General features: G+C 37.5%; 5 protein-coding genes across 6 annotated transcripts; 2 read left to right on the forward strand and 3 right to left on the reverse strand.

The window, feature by feature from the left end:
• LOC145909737 (dehydrogenase/reductase SDR family member 11-like) lies at positions 1-1,304 on the reverse strand. The gene is made up of 3 exons (XM_082997092.1): positions 963-1,304; positions 627-904; positions 1-275 (listed from the first exon to the last, which is right to left on the reverse strand). The coding sequence occupies exons 1-3, from the start codon at positions 1,278-1,280 to the stop codon at positions 116-118; spliced, it is 756 nt and encodes a 251-aa protein (XP_082853218.1). The 5' UTR covers positions 1,281-1,304; the 3' UTR covers positions 1-115.
• Positions 1,305-5,458: 4,154 nt separating this feature from the next.
• LOC145892167 (uncharacterized) lies at positions 5,459-6,128 on the forward strand. The gene has a single exon (XM_082981987.1). It carries the CDS (start codon positions 5,578-5,580, stop codon positions 5,938-5,940), a length of 363 nt encoding a protein of 120 aa, XP_082838113.1. The 5' UTR covers positions 5,459-5,577; the 3' UTR covers positions 5,941-6,128.
• Positions 6,129-6,137: 9 nt separating this feature from the next.
• LOC145892135 (translin-associated factor X-interacting protein 1-like) lies at positions 6,138-9,832 on the forward strand. The gene is made up of 15 exons (XM_082981984.1): positions 6,138-6,299; positions 6,352-6,501; positions 6,568-6,744; positions 6,895-7,023; positions 7,078-7,214; positions 7,311-7,455; positions 7,518-7,715; positions 7,772-7,871; positions 7,940-8,081; positions 8,313-8,466; positions 8,681-8,801; positions 8,944-9,027; positions 9,084-9,226; positions 9,387-9,509; positions 9,578-9,832. Exons 1-15 carry the CDS (start codon positions 6,165-6,167, stop codon positions 9,770-9,772), a joined length of 2,133 nt encoding a protein of 710 aa, XP_082838110.1. The 5' UTR covers positions 6,138-6,164; the 3' UTR covers positions 9,773-9,832.
• Positions 9,833-9,836: 4 nt separating this feature from the next.
• On the reverse strand, positions 9,837-11,084 carry LOC145892151 (uncharacterized). The gene has a single exon (XM_082981985.1). The coding sequence runs from the start codon at positions 11,020-11,022 to the stop codon at positions 10,438-10,440; it is 585 nt and encodes a 194-aa protein (XP_082838111.1). The 5' UTR covers positions 11,023-11,084; the 3' UTR covers positions 9,837-10,437.
• Positions 11,085-13,419: 2,335 nt separating this feature from the next.
• On the reverse strand, positions 13,420-16,807 carry LOC145904908 (uncharacterized). 2 transcript variants are annotated; one of them, XM_082992407.1, is made up of 14 exons: positions 16,542-16,807; positions 16,395-16,455; positions 16,233-16,293; positions 16,037-16,108; positions 15,868-15,951; positions 15,733-15,798; positions 15,634-15,675; positions 15,482-15,571; positions 15,351-15,422; positions 15,080-15,244; positions 14,936-15,016; positions 14,695-14,883; positions 14,465-14,622; positions 13,420-14,317 (listed from the first exon to the last, which is right to left on the reverse strand). In XM_082992407.1, exons 1-14 carry the CDS (start codon positions 16,657-16,659, stop codon positions 13,504-13,506), a joined length of 2,073 nt encoding a protein of 690 aa, XP_082848533.1. In that variant the 5' UTR covers positions 16,660-16,807; the 3' UTR covers positions 13,420-13,503. The 2 variants fall into 2 exon arrangements, with proteins under 2 accessions (XP_082848533.1, XP_082848532.1); XM_082992406.1 differs by having other exon boundaries at positions 16,368-16,455.

Below are 16,807 nucleotides of genomic sequence, written 5' to 3' on the forward strand. Positions count from 1 at the left end.
CAGATTATAGTAAATCACCAATCCAACGTCAATAAACTTTCAACGTAAATCAACAAGGTATTTTCCTACACCCATGCCCAACCAACGAAGTTTCATCACCAAGTATCACGTTCATTTACTTGTTTTGCGTGTTTGTTATCATCCTTATTTCAGAGACATCGACGTGCGCCGGTGCTTTCAAAGCGAACAACACGGCCTCCGCGGCATCTTCGGTCTGCAACCATTTTAAATCCTCGTACCAACCTTTGCCGTTGTTGAGTGGCGTTCTGTTCAGCCTAATAAAACTTGTGTGTCATACAGAGTAAAACCATGTTAGTAATACGAAATTTGACAAAAAAAAACAAATTTATCAATGTTTGGCTTTATATGAAGTTTTCGTGCGTATGAAAATGCACAAATTAACCTTGTGTGGGGGGTTCATGATTATTATTTTGGCTTACAGACGTTTTTAAAAATTGTGTAAGCTGCATACAGATTCCACCTATATATGGTCTCATCAGTGCAGCTGGCGGGACTATCAGACGCTTTTAACATGTTAACATCAACGTTGCCAACCCTTGCTCTCGTGTGCTTTAAGAACTGAAAAATAAAATGTTAATCTCGAGTACAAAAATTGTGGGAAGAACCTTGGAGAGAATTCACTTTCAGTCCTTCCTGGTGAAATGGCCGTGCATCGTATGTGGGTTTTTGCTTCGATCAACTCATTTCTTAAACACTGCGTTATTGCGGACACGGCGAACTTGGTAGCAGAGTACATCGACAAATGTATGACTCGGTATCCGGACATGCCAACAATATTGATCACGTGACCGTCGTCGACCCCGCTTTCTCTCATAAGCTTCACAGACTCCCGGCAGCCAATGGCAACAGCAACCATATTCACATCGATCATCTCCCTCCATTCCTGCGGTAAAAACAAGAACTTTACTTTTGTTTTTGAGTTTAGTTTGTATATAGAGTACCTCTGTACTTCCGGAGAGAAGGGGGGCGTGGTGTGCAAGCGCGGCGTTGTTCACACAAACATGCATGGTACCAAATGTCGAGCGAATGAACTCAAACATTTTTAGCACTTGCGATTCGTCTTTGACGTCACAGCGGTAAGGATGTACTAGCCCAGTTCCCATCTCATTTACGTCATCAGCTAACCTATTCAGCTGTTTTTCGTTTCTTGCACAAGCCACAACTTTCATTCCATTTTCCGCAAGCTTTTTGGTGATTGCATTTCCAATGCCGACAGAAGCCCCCGTCACTAAAGCAATCTTACCAAACCAACGATCCATTTGCAATTAAAGTTAAAAAACACAGTTTCCACCTATACTGCAATTGGAATGAATGATTGATAGGTGCGTTCTAATTTATTATGCGTACACAGTTTTGCCAGTAAAGTAAATGTCCACTTCATTTAGTCTCCCGTAAAAATTTGATAAACAATGCAAACAACGGATTGGACAATTTTAAAATAAAACAGTTCTGTTAACGTCTACTGAAAGATAAAATGCGAAACCGGTATCTGGTAACCACGTTGCCATTTGCCGAGCCTTTTTTCTAAACATGTTGGGAAATCCGGTGAATGAAGCTCAGACTTTTTTGTTTTGGACATAGCATTGTAGGCAGTAACATATTTAACTTCGAAAAACTTGTTACTGTATCGGCTACTGTTAAATTTAAATACAGCAACTGTTTCACAAATAGTTGAACGGTTAAGTGCATTCCACCCCAAGCAACCGATACGCTCATACAGTAATTAGTCATGTGGTTTAGCGCACTTGCCGTGATAAATGCACAACAAAGCTGACCAAACCAGTAGAGCCACCCTTCTACAGCGAATAACCTTTTTCTTCTTCCTCAATTAAGGTCACCCCACGCAGTCGAGGTTAACATAGCAAACTTAATTATCCTTTTTTCCCAAGTCAGGCAACCAATACCATGATACTTTTCGTAACAATTGAAAAATTATGGATGACAATCAACGGCCAGAGCAGTTGAGAAATTCCTTGTTCAAATAAGATTTATCAACAATAGTGCATTCACTGCATGCTATAAGATGCGACGTGAACTACATTTACATTTGAGGGCCGCACCGAGTTTACATTTGGGACTTGCCGCTAAAATTCTAGCAAAAGGTTATAACGCTGTGCGAGAATAAATTCGCCGAGCAAGATATACATTGACAGGATTGCCAGCCATCTGGAAATATAAGATAGGTGACTGGGAAATTTTTATCATCCCAAACAAATTTACTGATTGATGTTGATGTTGTAGTATTACGATATTATAACAACAGAAATAATTAAATGATAGTTATTTTAGAAGTTGACCTTCCGGATAACCTTAGAAATAAAGGTGGTATGGCACCTCTGGCTATGCACACTATCTTGGACAGAATACTGAACAGTTTTTAGTGCATATTTTGCGGTGTCTCTAACACATGTTTTAGTGTCATCACTTAGGCATGCAAAGGCAACAAAGCAGTGACATTTTCCGGAATCTAACTGCATGTAAAGTTGTTGGCAGCCGCAAAATCATTTTTCACTTTACTGTTGGCAAAAGTCGCATCGAAATCCACGAATCTGTACCACGGCATGACAGCACCGGAGAAAACATCGATCACCACCACAAGTAAGCTGAGCAACTTCCCAGTAAGTGCACTGTGTAATCGATTGATAACGTGACGACTACACAGCTTCTCTGACTTTTGCGCAGAGGTTTGTTATCGTTATTTCGGTTCTCCATATCATACTTGCAAACTGAGGCTGTTAATCGAATAAACTATCTTTGCCTTTGGTATTTCTCCAAAGTCGACAGCTTTCCTATACGAGTATACAGCCCAAACACATCAACATTCTGAGGTTACAACAATTTAAAACCAAAAATAAACGTGAAGGCGAATAGTTATTCTGCAACAACAAAAAACATTGCTTGTTTTTGCTTCGATTCAATTTCCTGTTGCAAAAACGATAATTCAAACTGATCATTTCATTTTGCACGGAAACCTGCAACACCATATAACAACAAACATCAAAAATAAAAACGCATGTCCACCTATAACACCATACATGGCATAAATTATAAATCAAATAATAAATCAACCTCAAAAACGCGAAATGGTTGGCAGCGAATTCGGTTTAACTTTTCGCCAAAATTAAATCATAATTAAGTCCATCTCGTATCTAAAACTTCGTTCCCGTCACAATATTTTCGTTTCAATTCAAGCTAAATTAAGGGAGGTGGTAGGGGTCCAAATAATAAAGGCTGTGGGAAAAAAAAACGAATCAAACCCGAAGTTGATGAATTTGAATGTAATACATAGCCAGAGAGAGTGCAGTTAATTGGGTTCATGTTAAAAGAAGACTACTTTAAAAATGACGCTGGTGTTAAAGGTTATGACACGATTGGTGTCGAACGCAGTGGTGGAATTCAGCCGGATCGCACCGGTTCTATAGAAGCGTCCCACAAAATTTTATGTGATCAGCGAATCAGTTAGCATCACTGAGCAGTGTTTCTTTTGGCCTCTTAGTACACCTTAGATATACAATTGTTCCCGAAAGCCACCTTTGTGATTTGGTTAAATCGTAATGGAACCCGATCGATGGTAGCACTTAGTTGTGCTTCCCAAAATGGCCATGAAGTCCTGTTGTTGTTTTTGAATATTTGTTACAGATACTCACCCAGAAAAGCAAACAGGGATTTATTAGTACCTTTATTCTTTTCAACCAACCATTAAGTTAACCAGTACTAGCAGTTCATGGAAAATAACTTTGAGATAATTTTGTCATGGGGCGGCCTCCATATATGTGCTGAAAATACAGACTGTTAAGTTCCCGCAAACCAGCAAACACAGACAGATATTAATTAAAGTGCATCACGACAGAGGATCACACGACACTACTTGAGCGACAATTTTGGTTGCTGTGAATAATGGACAACCACAGCATCTAAACTACGAGAAGTTTTCAATTTGGAGATTTCGTTTGAGTGACAATCTTCCATGTGTTTTGGTATTTTTTGGTTTAAATCACATAAACCTCGTAAAATGCTTTTTGTGTGAAAATCAAATTGTTCTATTGGTCGTACTGTTTCTTTTGCCATGTTGCTTCGTCCTGGTATGTGGCCTTTAGCCAAATTGCTCTGGTCCCATATGTTATTTAAACCACATACGCTTTAACGTAAAGTGGGGTGTGCAAAAGGCCTTGACTAAGATGGGACAAGAAGGCGCTCTTATGTGCGGTATGAAATCGTTGTTTTTGCGATTATTGTTGCCTGTTATTAGTCGCAAACTATATTTTGACTGGTGAACTTGTTTTAGTGTTTGCCTTTGTTGGAATATAGGTGTTATATGCAGAGTATTTCAGCGTGTATTGCTGTGTTATTGTGAAATCTAATTGTCAAAAACCTGCCGTAATATATTCGCACATTTAACGTGCTGTCATGGCGACATAAAGCTTCCAAAAAATTTCTAAACAAGTGTTGTTTATTTGCCGGTGTACAGTTTGACTCAGTCAACATGCGAAAATACCAAACAAGTTGCAAAACCATGGGCGTGACGGACATTTGGCATTGTTAAGCATTTACAACAACTAAACCTCAATATCAGCACTCCGCAGCGCTACTGGCGAGAATCAACAACGGGCACATTTTTAATGGCGCGCTTGAAATGAATACTGTATTCATTTTTTTTCAGTATTCCAAAGTTAATTATTAATAATTTTTTTTATGTATTGGTGACTATCATGTTAGGGTCCATGGCTTTGCAGTTGCGAAATATTCCGAACGTCTAATTCCATAGTCATAATAGGCAATTGATGATGTAATAATAATATGAGATGTTTAATCTTAAAGACACTATGTTTGAGCGGGCAATCCCGTTTAATATCAAGTATTAGGCCTACGTTCCCTGTTGAGACGAGATGTATTGTGTTTGTATTGGTTGATGCCACCGAGTTTACACAAGAATGTATACGCCTGTGCCCTAAAGGACCATCGTGGTGCAACGATTATTTTTTTTTTGAAACAAAATTAAAATTTAAAATGGCACGAAACGTAAGAAACACGATGAGCATAATGTGCGCTAATACAACAACACACCATTGACAGAGATTCATCAAAAAAAGTAGCCTAGATTATTCCATGTTGTTTTGCATTCATTACTTTTAAGTATTAATAAGCTGGTTCAATAACATTCAAGAATTTTTTTTTTCTTTTTTTGGGCCTTTTAAGGTTTTTTGCCATTTTGTGGCGTGTTTTTTTTGAGATCAGGTAAAATAAATTGCGACTTTACAGTTAATAAAAATAGCCCCATTCCATTTTTTGGCTTTCTTTCTTATGAAAAAATAGTCTCGCGAGATTACCCACGTACCAAACCACAATATTCCAAAACGCAGTCTTTACATAGAAATCTACAACTCTGCCGGAAGGTGGCAGTAAGATAGCGCACATATGACGTGCTGCCATGACGACATGAAGCTTGATTTTAAGGTCTGAATATCCACTGTTGTTTATTTGAAGCAGAAGTTTGACTTACTTGTGAGAGAAAAACATAACTTCTAATCAATACGGTCATCATACAAAATTATCAAGATGAGCATGAATATGTCGCTACGTTTTGAGGTTGCGAATCGGGGGGGAAATCAGGTCAACTCCATAAACGTGGAGAAAGATCGTATACTGAAGGATGAACTCATGGCTGAAAGAATCTTGCAGGTTACAAGTGAAAAAGATGTTAACCTAAAAGCTGAGTGGGCGGAGGGTTTGGAGGAAGCAAGTGAAATGCAACGATACCGTCTGAACAAGGAGGTAATAAAACATGAACTGTCATATGCTAAAAGGGCTTTAGTCGCAGTAAGAAGAGCTGCCCTTCGTGATTTGCTGGAAAAAGAGCACAACTTGTATGAACAAGAGCTGCATAAGCTTGGAAAGGCTTTTTATGTGAAACGTACATAAGTTTACAAAATTGCACATATTTTTCATTGAATTTGTTGCATTGTTTGCGTTTGCAATATAATACTGCACACTTGTATTTGGTCATTTTCGAGTGTTTATTGATAATGAAAGCATTTGTTGTTCAGTTGGTGTAACTGTTTGACATTGTGTGTTACAGTGTAACACATTCCATTAAACACATGTGTGTTTTCAGACATTAGTATTTTTGATTTAAAATAACAAGTATGTCCATTAAACCACCAAAACTTCCTCCAATCCAAAGTAATTTGGCCAAATCAGAAACAACAACCCAGGGGATATCACAGACAGAGATGTTGAAATCTGTTACATCATACACAATAACTGGTGACAACATGAAAGTCAGTAAATCATGTTTGTCATCTTGTTCTTTCTAACAACTTTGCTTTACAGCACATCATTCCTAAACAAAGCAACCTCAGACCAGGGCAAGACACCAAATCTGGTGACATAGAGACATGGCCTGCTTATGCCAGTCGTTCATTGTTAAATGCTGAAGCAACTTCATCGAGCCTTCAAAATGACGGAGTCAGAAAAGTACAAGTGGGTTGATGTTATAAGGGTTATTTCTGAAAAACACCATGTGTGCATGCAGAAGTTATTTCACAGCGGGCAATACCACACAAGCCTAAGTTCCTTGCTGCCTTGGAGGCATTTGTGAAGAAGGAAATTGTGCAATTGAAATGCACAGACTCAAAACCCAGTGAGCTAAGACTACAAGCTTACAGAGAAGTTTTTGAATACCTCATCGAAGATTTTAAAACATACAGACCTTTGCTGTCCCAGGTAGGCATTTGCTGCTTTTGTTTATTTATTGGTTGCTATCCATGTTTTGTTTATATATGATGTCACGAGTGCTGATTTTTATTGAATAAATTCATAATTTTTACTGTGAAATCAACTGTTACTCCAAATATTAGTGTGTCTATAATGCAGATTAAAGATGAATATGAAAAAATGCTCAGTCATTATCGACAAAAAATTAGGGAACTTGAGCCACTGAAGTCAATGCTTATAACGGTATCAGAACAATGTGACCAGAAAATCCTAAAAATAAGGGAACAGGTATGTGGTAGCGTGTATCAGTATTAACCAGTACTTAACTTGACGAATTTAAAGGAACGTCAAGAGATCATATCATTGCGACAAAATAAATTGGAACTTTTAAAATATATTGACAGCATGAGAGAAAATGAGACGTCACTGCAAGCTCAGGTTGCAAAGCTTCAAGAAGAATTAGCCACTGAATATAAGAGGTTGTACAAACAAGCTACAACCTTTTAAAGTCAATGGTTGTGTTAATCAACCATACTGGTGTAACTTTTGGTTAAAGTGGTGTTTGGGATGTTCAGATATCGCAATGAATGTGACATGCGGAAACTGCTGATTTCTGACATGAATGACTTGCGGCATCAGCAGGAGGATTTAAAAAGGGCGGCTGGCCAAGGATACATGGATGCAGATGATGATCCTGTTAGGCTAAAACTATCTTTGCAGGTCGTTATTGGTTACATTTTAAATATTTTGATCAGAATTTACTTCTTGACTGATTTTTGTAGGTTGCTCGGGAAGACTTGACAAGACAGGCTGAGCAACTTACCCGCATTCAGGCTGATTACGGAGATGTAGTTCCAAGAAGAGACTTTGAGCAACTGGAAGCTAAACACAAAGAGCTGGATGAGGCACAAGATCAACTTAAGTCTGATTTCAAACAACTCAAAGATGAACATGAGACGATCCTTGATGTACACAAACAGGTTTGAGAGCTGGTTAACTGCAAGAATTGTTGGAGAATAATGTGGACATGTTAAAGGTTCTCGATCAACGAGACGAGTTTTACACAGAGATGGAAAATCTAAGGGAAAGTGCAACACCCCGACCAAGCTGGGAGTTGTGCTCAGATGTCATACCTGGTTGGTTTTTGGTGACATCGTCCATTATTTGTTTCAGTTTTTAAGCTGTGCCAATCACTTTTTTACAGCTGGAGCTGATCATTGGGCAGAAGTGACATCAGGAAAACGAAGTCAACAAATTTTGGAAGCTCTGTTAAAAGAATTAAAGTCTGGTGGATCACAGGGTCCTGATACATTCGAAGGAAAAGGATTGGGAGATGATGTTCCGAAGTACGATTAGGCTTTTAAATGTTTTTTTTTGTTGTTTTCTAAAACTATATGAACGAAAATAAAGTCAGTTAGACAGGAAAGTGTTATAGTAAGGAAGTCAGTGAAAGTGTGCAGCAAAGCTACTTACCCTCAGCACCATATATCTCAGGGAGCTTGTAAGGTACGCACTATGAGTTTTCATACAGATTTTTTGTAAAATATATTTGTAGAAGAATCTTATTTTGGTTGCAGGTTCCTTCGATTTGAGGGAGACATTCGGAATCGTAAAATGCGAAAGTCAGAGTTATCGGCTCTTCTCAAAGAAATTTGGGCTAAAAAGGTGCAAAGTGATGCTGTGTTGGGAAGTCGGCAAGAAATGACGGAGTATCTCCACACATTCTTTCTGGTATGCTGAATTAAACACCATCCAGAGCTTACATAATATCAATTTCATTTACCTTCAATACATAAACTAGAGCTTTGACTTAAAATGAATATTTAAGCCTTCCCGAAGGGGGCAAATATTTCCCAACTTATGGAATCCCTTACCTGGTTTGGCATCTTTTTTGTATGTAATTTTTACTGACATTTCTTGAGACACACTAACCTTTTGTATGTAGGAAAGATTTAACAACATGGAAGACATGGCCGGGGAATGGGGATACTCCCTTAATGACGCATTGAATAAATATAAAGAAGAGTCCCACGTAGAAGTGTTTTTAAATGTTGTCAATGGTGAAGGTATGATTGTTGCAAGGAACAGTGTTAAAATTGTGTATTGTTGGGTTATGAAAGTCTGATATGTATGTTGCTGCAACAGGAGTCAGTGATTTTTCTGACAATTGTTTTCATAAGTTTGCAACAGGTCTATCCTTTTTGGCAGGAACTGAGGACTTGTATTACCGACAAATGGATCTCATTCAAAAAGTTATGGAGGAGTTAAAGAGAGTTGATTCAGAATCAACAGGTTTTTAATGAAGAAACAAATGTTTCAAGTGTTCAAGTTTATGTTCTGCTTTACAGGCAAAGTTACCTTGGAACAGTTAAACTCTGCATTGGTTTCTGCATTCCCGCTCAAAACTGAAAAGAGCATTCAGGCCTTGCTAAAATCAGCAGCAGATGAACTGGAAGTCACACTTGACAATCAACCTGTGTTCGAATACATGGCAAGTGGTTAACTAGACATTGTCTGATGGAACTATACAAATTGTGACCCCAAAATCTTACAGCAGTTGTTTTAATTAATTCTTTCTTGCATAATGTTAGGATACAAGTGCCATTGTTTTGAGCAGATTTATTTTCTATAATGGAAAATGTGCAATGCAGGCCTTATTTACTGAGGATGAAGAAGGGCATACAGGTCCATTTGTCAATGCCATTAAAATTCAAGAAAGTGAAGAGAGGGACATTTACATTGGCCAATTATCTGAACAACTCGATGGCGAACAGGTATATAACAGGGAATGTTTATTGAAATATATTTAGTGTTGCAATAATTTTATTTTACAATTGCACAGGTATCTGCCACAGACCTCCGCAGCACATTTATGATGATCGACCCGGCTATTGAACCAGGCCAATTGTCCAGTTACTTGCAGATTGCCTTTAAAGCAGCAGTAACTGACCTTGATGACATAACACCAGTAAACAAAGAAATAATTTTTGATAGACTCAGAAAAGGTGGTGTACACAGAGTGGGAATGGTTTACTGATGTGTTTTTCGAATCAACTTTTTATGAAACAGACTGCACCCTTCAAAGTAAATCACAAATCATGTAACCAAATGCATTTATTCAGACTCAGTTTTAGGGAAAAAATCGAGAAAAGACTGTTTGGATGAGCGAAGGCAACACAAGAAATGTAGCTGTGTCTTCTGGAGAGTTGGCATAAATTCAAAGAAAAAAGGAAGACCGAATATAAACGATAATGGTTTTGGTGTACTTGCCATAAAAACAGAGTTCTTTTTCTTACGAGGTTATATACAGTATGGTGAGTAAACCAAAACCATTTGCAAGAGCCAACCAGGGATTAAAGTATTACTGTGCTGTACAATGCTTCACAGGATTTATGCCAAACACAGAGATTAGTAATACTCTTGTGGGCTAAGGGAATTACTATAAAATGGCTACATAGTGCAAAAGGACTAGAACTTCCATTTTGGTCCTAACCAATCTTTTAATGACTGTGGCAGGGCACAGGCAATGATATATAATTAATTTAAACAAACTTTGTTAATACCATGATGTCCTGTTTCAATTTGCTCGTTGCTCGGAATTACATCAGGAAACCTTAAGGGGCCTGCACAAAGTACCAACAAAGTCACCCTAATTAGAGTGCGGACTGCAATACCTCGTGTTTCTAGACTGGGAAGATTCTATCAATATCCCCCAGATCCATTGTACGACATATTGCTGCTGCTATATTGTTGGTTTTGTGGGTAACCATTACCAGAACCCTGGTTACCAGAAGACTGCTGCCCCCATTGCTGGGCTTGCTGATTCCATTGACCATATTGAGGCCAATAGGGCTGGCCTTGTTGCTGCCAGCCATAGCCTTGCTGGTTCCATCCACCATAGCCTGCTTGGCCCTGGTAATAGTTCTGTTGTTGTTGTTGTTGTTGTTGGCCATAGTAAGACTGACTCTGTCCACCAGGTGCTCCCCCATAGCTGGTTGGTGGTTTGCTTCCTGCACTGGCAGATTTTTTCTCTGCATAATTAACCACTATGGGCCTTCCTCTGATTAATTTGTTGTTCATTCCTTGAATGGCATCTTCAACAGACTTCTTTTCCTTGAATGTGATAAAACCAAATCCACGGGATTTATTAGTCTCCTTGTCACGCAAAATAACGGTGTTGGTAATTTCTCCAAAGGGTTGGAAAGCCTCAGTGACCTCCTGTTCTGAGGCATTAAAGTCTATACTTCCGACGAAGACTTTATAGCTGCAGTCATCATTATAACTCATGTTTGTCACGAGCAGCAGTAGAGTTACTAAATCAATAAAATTATTTCTTGCTACTGTGATTTCTTCCTATATAAAACACAAGAAACAATTGTTCATGCATATAATATTTTTTTAGCAAAAAAACACGCACATGTGAAAATTTAGACTATATATATATATATATATATATGGTTTTACTCCAGTTACACACGAAAAGTCAAATTTCAAGGTGCAACAAATTATTCGCGACCGTAACAGATCAGGGGTGTAACTTAACATTGTCTGATGGAACTATACAAAATGTGACCCCAAAATCTTACAGCAGCTGTTTTAATTAATTCTTTTCTTACATAATGTTAGGATACAAGTGCCATTGTTTTAAGCAGATTTATTTTCTATAATGAAAAATGTGCAATGTAGGCCCTGTTTACTGAGGATGAAGAAGGGCATGCAGGTCCATTTGTTAATGCCATCAAAAGTCAAGAAAGTGAAGAGAAAATTATAGACTATATATGTATATGGTTTTACTTCAGTTACACACGAAAAGTCAAATTTCAAGGTGCAACAAATTATTCGTGACTGTAACAGATCAGGGGTGTCAAACCCAAATTAAGTGCAACATAAACTTTTACATACATTGAAAAAAACACTCTAATAAAGAGTTTATATTTAACAAAGACAATAGAGTTCGTCAAAACAGAACATCTTACTTTATTAAATAATACAGAGATATACAACTTTTTGATTAACCATGTTTTCAATCATAGTTTAGTTGGGAGCAAAAACAATTCGCTAATGCATAAACATACAAAATACATCCTCTGCACAAATTACAACCTTTCAATTTGGAATCAATGCAGGTCAATGTCAGAACGTTTGCTAATAGTTTTAAAAAACAAACAAAGATCAAATGTTTATAGTTTTGTTTAAGTGAGGGGGGTTAACGCCCTTACAATAACGTGATCTTGTATTTACTTTTGAAAAACCATGAAACGGTAGAACAAAGTATATTTACCATATATGCTAGAGATAACCAAAGTCGTTAGATTTATCTTTTTCTACAACATTGGAATGTGCTAATTGAAAACCATGAAACGGTACAACAAATATTGCCTGTATAAATTACCTGGGACGTACTGGTAGTACCGTGAGTCCATGACTACATCCATAACGATTAAACTATAGAATGAAATCCATTGAACATTTATAACAGCCTTAATAACGATTGCGACCCAGCGCAAAAGTTTACGATACTGTTAACATATATTTGATATACGTGTCCACAAATGGCGGAAACAGAAGTATTGTAAAAACGAAAACCTCACCAAATAAAAAAACAAGAAAGCCGCCGTTGGTAATCGAGGAGTATTTTCCGTCGTGTTTTTTGAATTACGGATGAGATGTAGGTAAAGGGTAGTTTCAATCACCAGGATACATTAGAAATAATAGGTTTTTAAATTGTTTTACAGATGAAACATAACAAAACATACAGCTTTTCTTAGTATTTTCGGGTGTTTAGTTTGTATAGAAAACAAAGGTTTCTGCAGAAAACAAACGTAGAGAACGTTGTGGGGTTGCCAATCTTTGGAATTTTTTCAGACATGTCCGGGATTTGTTGAAATCTGCATTAGAATTAAAAAAATGTGCTTAAATGTTTATAATGTTCATTATCACATTTGTTTAGGTGTTACCGTCCGTGACTCCTGATTACTTGATGGCATAATTCACATAATTACTGGAAGCAGTGGTGGGATTTCAATTTTTTGTCAGCCGGTTCTATCACAAAAGTCATATTTTTCAGCCGGTTCGTTACAAAAAGTCATATAATCCATTGACAGTAACCAGTAATGCTAACCGGTTCGCTGATCTCATAAAATTTCGGGAGACGGTTCTACAGAACCGGTGCGAACCGGCTGAATCCCACTACTGGGTGGAAGTGCTTTTACGAACAGGGGCAATGAGCTAATAAACGGGTGTATCGCAAAAATAAAAACACGTGACTGACACGAATGAAATGAGTCAGGGATTATACCTTAACAGATATAGTATCCTTAACATATCTGCGTCGTTTTATTGATGTATCACCTCTGTGGACGACATAGACCTTACGTTCGAATCAACGGCAGAGGTGTACGGAAGCTGGAGTCCGGAATTCGTTTATTATAGCTGGCGTTAAAAACATTTCATATTACCCCGAGTGATTTCAATTGTAACTGATCTGAAATTAAATATTTTCCAGAGTCAAAACATTGCGAGCATTTCCAGGACTATAGGTGTGGAGTTGGATGGGTGCTGACACCGAATGTACCGAACCGAGGTGTAATGAGCTAACGGTAATTTAAGCTGGTTTTAAAATCGGTGCGAACAACCACAAATGACCAAACATAAAGCATGAAAAAATACTTTATTGCAATGCATATGAACAGCGAGTGATAAAATATCTCTTGCATAGCCATGATACATGAAGAAAGGCCAATTACACGAACAAAACTGCTGCAACATTTATTTTCGGACAGGTAGAGGGAAGAGTGACTGCTTATCAAAGTCTTGACGTTTAAGTTGAAGAATCTGGACGGCTTGCAGAACTTGTTCTAAGCACTTGATCCTGTCCATCTTTGCCATAAGCTCGTATAATTTGTCCCGGACAATCAGCATCGGTGGTCTTTCCGAGGGTTCTTGCTTCCAGCAACTCTCTACTATCTCTTGCAACAATTGGTGGGTTCTCCCACTTTCATTCGTTCTGTTTTCTTTGTGTGAAAAAGAGGGCCTGCGTCCATCTATAATATGTCCGACGAATTCCTTTCGTCTCCACTGATCCAATGGCCCTTCTAGGATGCAGTATCCTGTCAAACCGTAGCTGTATACATCCGATGCTTTCGTTAGCTTCTCAATCTTTGAAAGGCGTTCAGGCGATGCAAAAAGCGGCGTAAATTCGGACCCTTTGTGTCGCGTAGCATCGGGCACCAAATCAGTCCTCATTGAAAGATCGGCTCCACCAAAATCAGAAATTTTGCAAATAAGTTCGTATGTCATCAAAACGTTTTGCGGCTTGATGTCGTTGTGCGAAATTCGACGCTCTTCGAATATGTTATGCAAGTACGCAATGCCAGACGCAACGTCGGCGAACATCCGCAGCCTCAAGTCGGGAAGGTCCATCTTCTTGAAATCTTTCCTAAATATGAGTTGTGACAAAGAACCGCCAGGCATGTACTCCATCACTAGACCAAGAGTGCAATCAGATATTTCAGTAACACCGAACACTTTGACCACGTTTTGGTGTGTGGCGAGTTGCGCAATGTAACTTTCATTAAGACACCTCAAAACAAACAAAAGTCGAGTTAGATAGGATTGCAGATCATACCAAACTTAGGCTTCGACAAAATTTTCATTTAAAAGCTTAATGATATGGGCTATTATTTCACGAAAAAAAATTATATCTGAGCAATAGAGAAAATGTCTATACTTCTCCAAAGACTTTCCATCTCCATATTCAAGTTCTTTGATCGCCACCCAACCGAGTGAATCATGAAATGCAAGTCGTACAGAAGCAAAGCCTCCCTTACCAAGAAGGTTTTCCTGATTGCACAAAAATTGACTTGGCCTGTACTTTATAAGCCCTGCCTAAAAAATATTGAGATAATTTTTTTTAATGTGCCTGCTTAATTATTAATGAACCTATGCAATATGACATACTTTTTGAGCTGGTTGGTAGAGTTGCTCAATAAGTTTTTGAAGCTTGCAGAAATGTTTTTCAAAGCCTGACTTGATTTCTTTTGCTGTTGTTGTGTCCAAGCAGCCAAGTATAGAATCCAACTGTTGAAAATCTACATTGGTTTTTAATTTAAGGTTTTTGAGAGGCCTGTTCTGTATTTCTCCTGCAAACTAACCAAACACAGTTTTTATGTTGGCAAGCATGAAAATATATGCATATTACCTTCATTGCTTCCGCCATGGAGATTTCTAAACACTCCATAAATAAATTACAAGTTTTAATGGACAACTCGTGTTGTTGAACCTGGCACCAACAGTATTACAAGTAGCTTTTCAAGTTTCCCCATTTAGGCAAGTCATTATTAACCTGTGCTGCTGCTTTTAATTTATTTGTTGTCAATCTGTAAGATGCTATGATTTGTTGAAAATGTTCCTGAAGCCTTTTTCTCTTGATTGGACTGGAATTTTGTAATTTTTTTGCCAGGTTGGCCATCATCTCCTCTTCCACCTCTGGTTTCAACAAATTGGATTCCTTTGACAACAATTCACAGTGTCTGATAATGCACAAGTTTATTTTGTAGTATTGTATCCAAATTTACATAAAAAAAAATTAAGTCACATTAAAAAAAAGCAAATACCTCAATGTATTTTTCATTAAATTCCTTGATAGACTCAAACAGAATGACTAATATATCATCATCAAACGATAACTGTAATTCAGGAGCTTTTAAATTAAATACAGTGAATTCTTGTTTTAACTTTAACAAACCTGATTTTGATTTTTTCTGGGTTTTGCCTTCTGAGTTTGTGGTGGTGAATAAATATTTTGCTGAGCTACTTTTGAAGTTTTGGGAGAATTCTGCAAAAACTAGTCTTTCACACATGCCAATGTTAACAAACATACAATGTATGCTCACTTACATCATATGAATTCGGCAAGCGGGGAATCAGTTCACAGATGACCTGCAAAGGCAAAAAACACATAAATATCACAAACACTTACACTATCAGGATACAAACCTTTTTTATAGATGCTTTGTCGCCTTCCTGCACTTCAAAGAATATACATCCACCAGTCATAGCAAACTAAATTGATTTTTTAAAATTAACCATAGCTTAACAAAATAAATTATAAAATTTGCCTAATTTACTCACTTTTTTGGCATCTTGCAATGTAACCACACATTTCTGTTTTCTGTTGTGATACCACACCATTTTTACAACCTTTTGATTACAGTTCTAGCAAAAAGCATAAGAAAGAACATTCATATAAATCAAAAAAGTAATACCTATCATGAGCAAACATTTTCTCATGTAAATATACCTGATTTACATCATCCAGCCAGCGTTTAAGATTTTTGAAAGACTTAAGATCATCATAAATCAGAGCTACTGCCTGCATAAAAGTAAAAACAGAATTGTATGTTTTTGCAAAAAATCATTTTGCAGTTATTGGAGTCTTTTTTTGGTAATTAGTTGAGAAATGTAACTGGAAAAAATTTTAAGAGGCTACCACTTACATCTACATCTTTGTATGATCCAGTAATAAGTTTAGCAGAACTTTCTGTTCCATTAGTATCACTATGAAACAAAGTAAAAGTTTTAAGTTGCTATGTCACAAAACATTGCTCTTCTGGCAATGGCAAGATTTAAACCCTGGTGAATCAAATAAATAGACTAACCACAGCACCACTTTAAATTTCCTCCCGCTAATGTCAATTTCATCTTTGCAACTTTCAACACCTTAAATAACATCAATAATCCATCAATTGCAATATTGCAATACAAATTGCAATACAACCATAAAAACGTATTAATGTTTATCTTACCTACGACAGAAGTGGAATATTTGTGGCCACCATCTTTAGCAAAAGCAACGATAATCTGACGTTTACCTACCCTGTTATCTCCAATCAACAAAACTTTTATGTCTTTCGCATTAGGCATTGTTTTCTCCTCCAAGAATCAAAACAAGTTTAGGTGGAATTCACGCAAACACGGTGTGAATATGAATTCAACAAAATGGCATTGTAATGATCGAACGCTTATATGAATAGGCTACAGAACTTGTTGACTTGATTTCCAGTTTGCTTCC

Source organism: Ascidia mentula, chromosome 1, assembly GCF_947561715.1.
Source record: "Ascidia mentula chromosome 1, kaAscMent1.1, whole genome shotgun sequence".
NCBI lineage: Eukaryota > Metazoa > Chordata > Ascidiacea > Phlebobranchia > Ascidiidae > Ascidia > Ascidia mentula.

What these genes read in the sequence shown, in the direction of transcription:
- LOC145909737 (XM_082997092.1), bottom strand. Translation starts at nt 1,280, where the DNA reads ATGGATCGTTGGTTTGGTAAGATTGCTTTAGTGACGGGGGCTTCTGTC. An exon ending in TTCTCTCCGGAAGTACAGAG is followed by an intron (nt 905 to 962) that starts GTACTCTATATA and finishes TTTTTACCGCAG; the next exon opens with GAATGGAGGGAGATGATCGA. An exon ending in GAAAGTGAATTCTCTCCAAG is followed by an intron (nt 276 to 626) that starts GTTCTTCCCACA and finishes AAGTTTTATTAG; the next exon opens with GCTGAACAGAACGCCACTCA.
- LOC145892167 (XM_082981987.1), top strand. Translation starts at nt 5,578, where the DNA reads ATGAGCATGAATATGTCGCTACGTTTTGAGGTTGCGAATCGGGGGGGA.
- LOC145892135 (XM_082981984.1), top strand. Translation starts at nt 6,165, where the DNA reads ATGTCCATTAAACCACCAAAACTTCCTCCAATCCAAAGTAATTTGGCC. An exon ending in TAACTGGTGACAACATGAAA is followed by an intron (nt 6,300 to 6,351) that starts GTCAGTAAATCA and finishes TTTGCTTTACAG; the next exon opens with CACATCATTCCTAAACAAAG. An exon ending in AACCTGTGTTCGAATACATG is followed by an intron (nt 9,227 to 9,386) that starts GCAAGTGGTTAA and finishes TGTGCAATGCAG; the next exon opens with GCCTTATTTACTGAGGATGA.
- LOC145892151 (XM_082981985.1), bottom strand. Translation starts at nt 11,022, where the DNA reads ATGAGTTATAATGATGACTGCAGCTATAAAGTCTTCGTCGGAAGTATA.
- LOC145904908 (XM_082992406.1), bottom strand. Translation starts at nt 16,659, where the DNA reads ATGCCTAATGCGAAAGACATAAAAGTTTTGTTGATTGGAGATAACAGG. An exon ending in GATCATACAAAGATGTAGAT is followed by an intron (nt 16,109 to 16,232) that starts GTAAGTGGTAGC and finishes ACTTTTATGCAG; the next exon opens with GCAGTAGCTCTGATTTATGA. An exon ending in ACAAAGCATCTATAAAAAAG is followed by an intron (nt 15,676 to 15,732) that starts GTTTGTATCCTG and finishes TTGCCTTTGCAG; the next exon opens with GTCATCTGTGAACTGATTCC.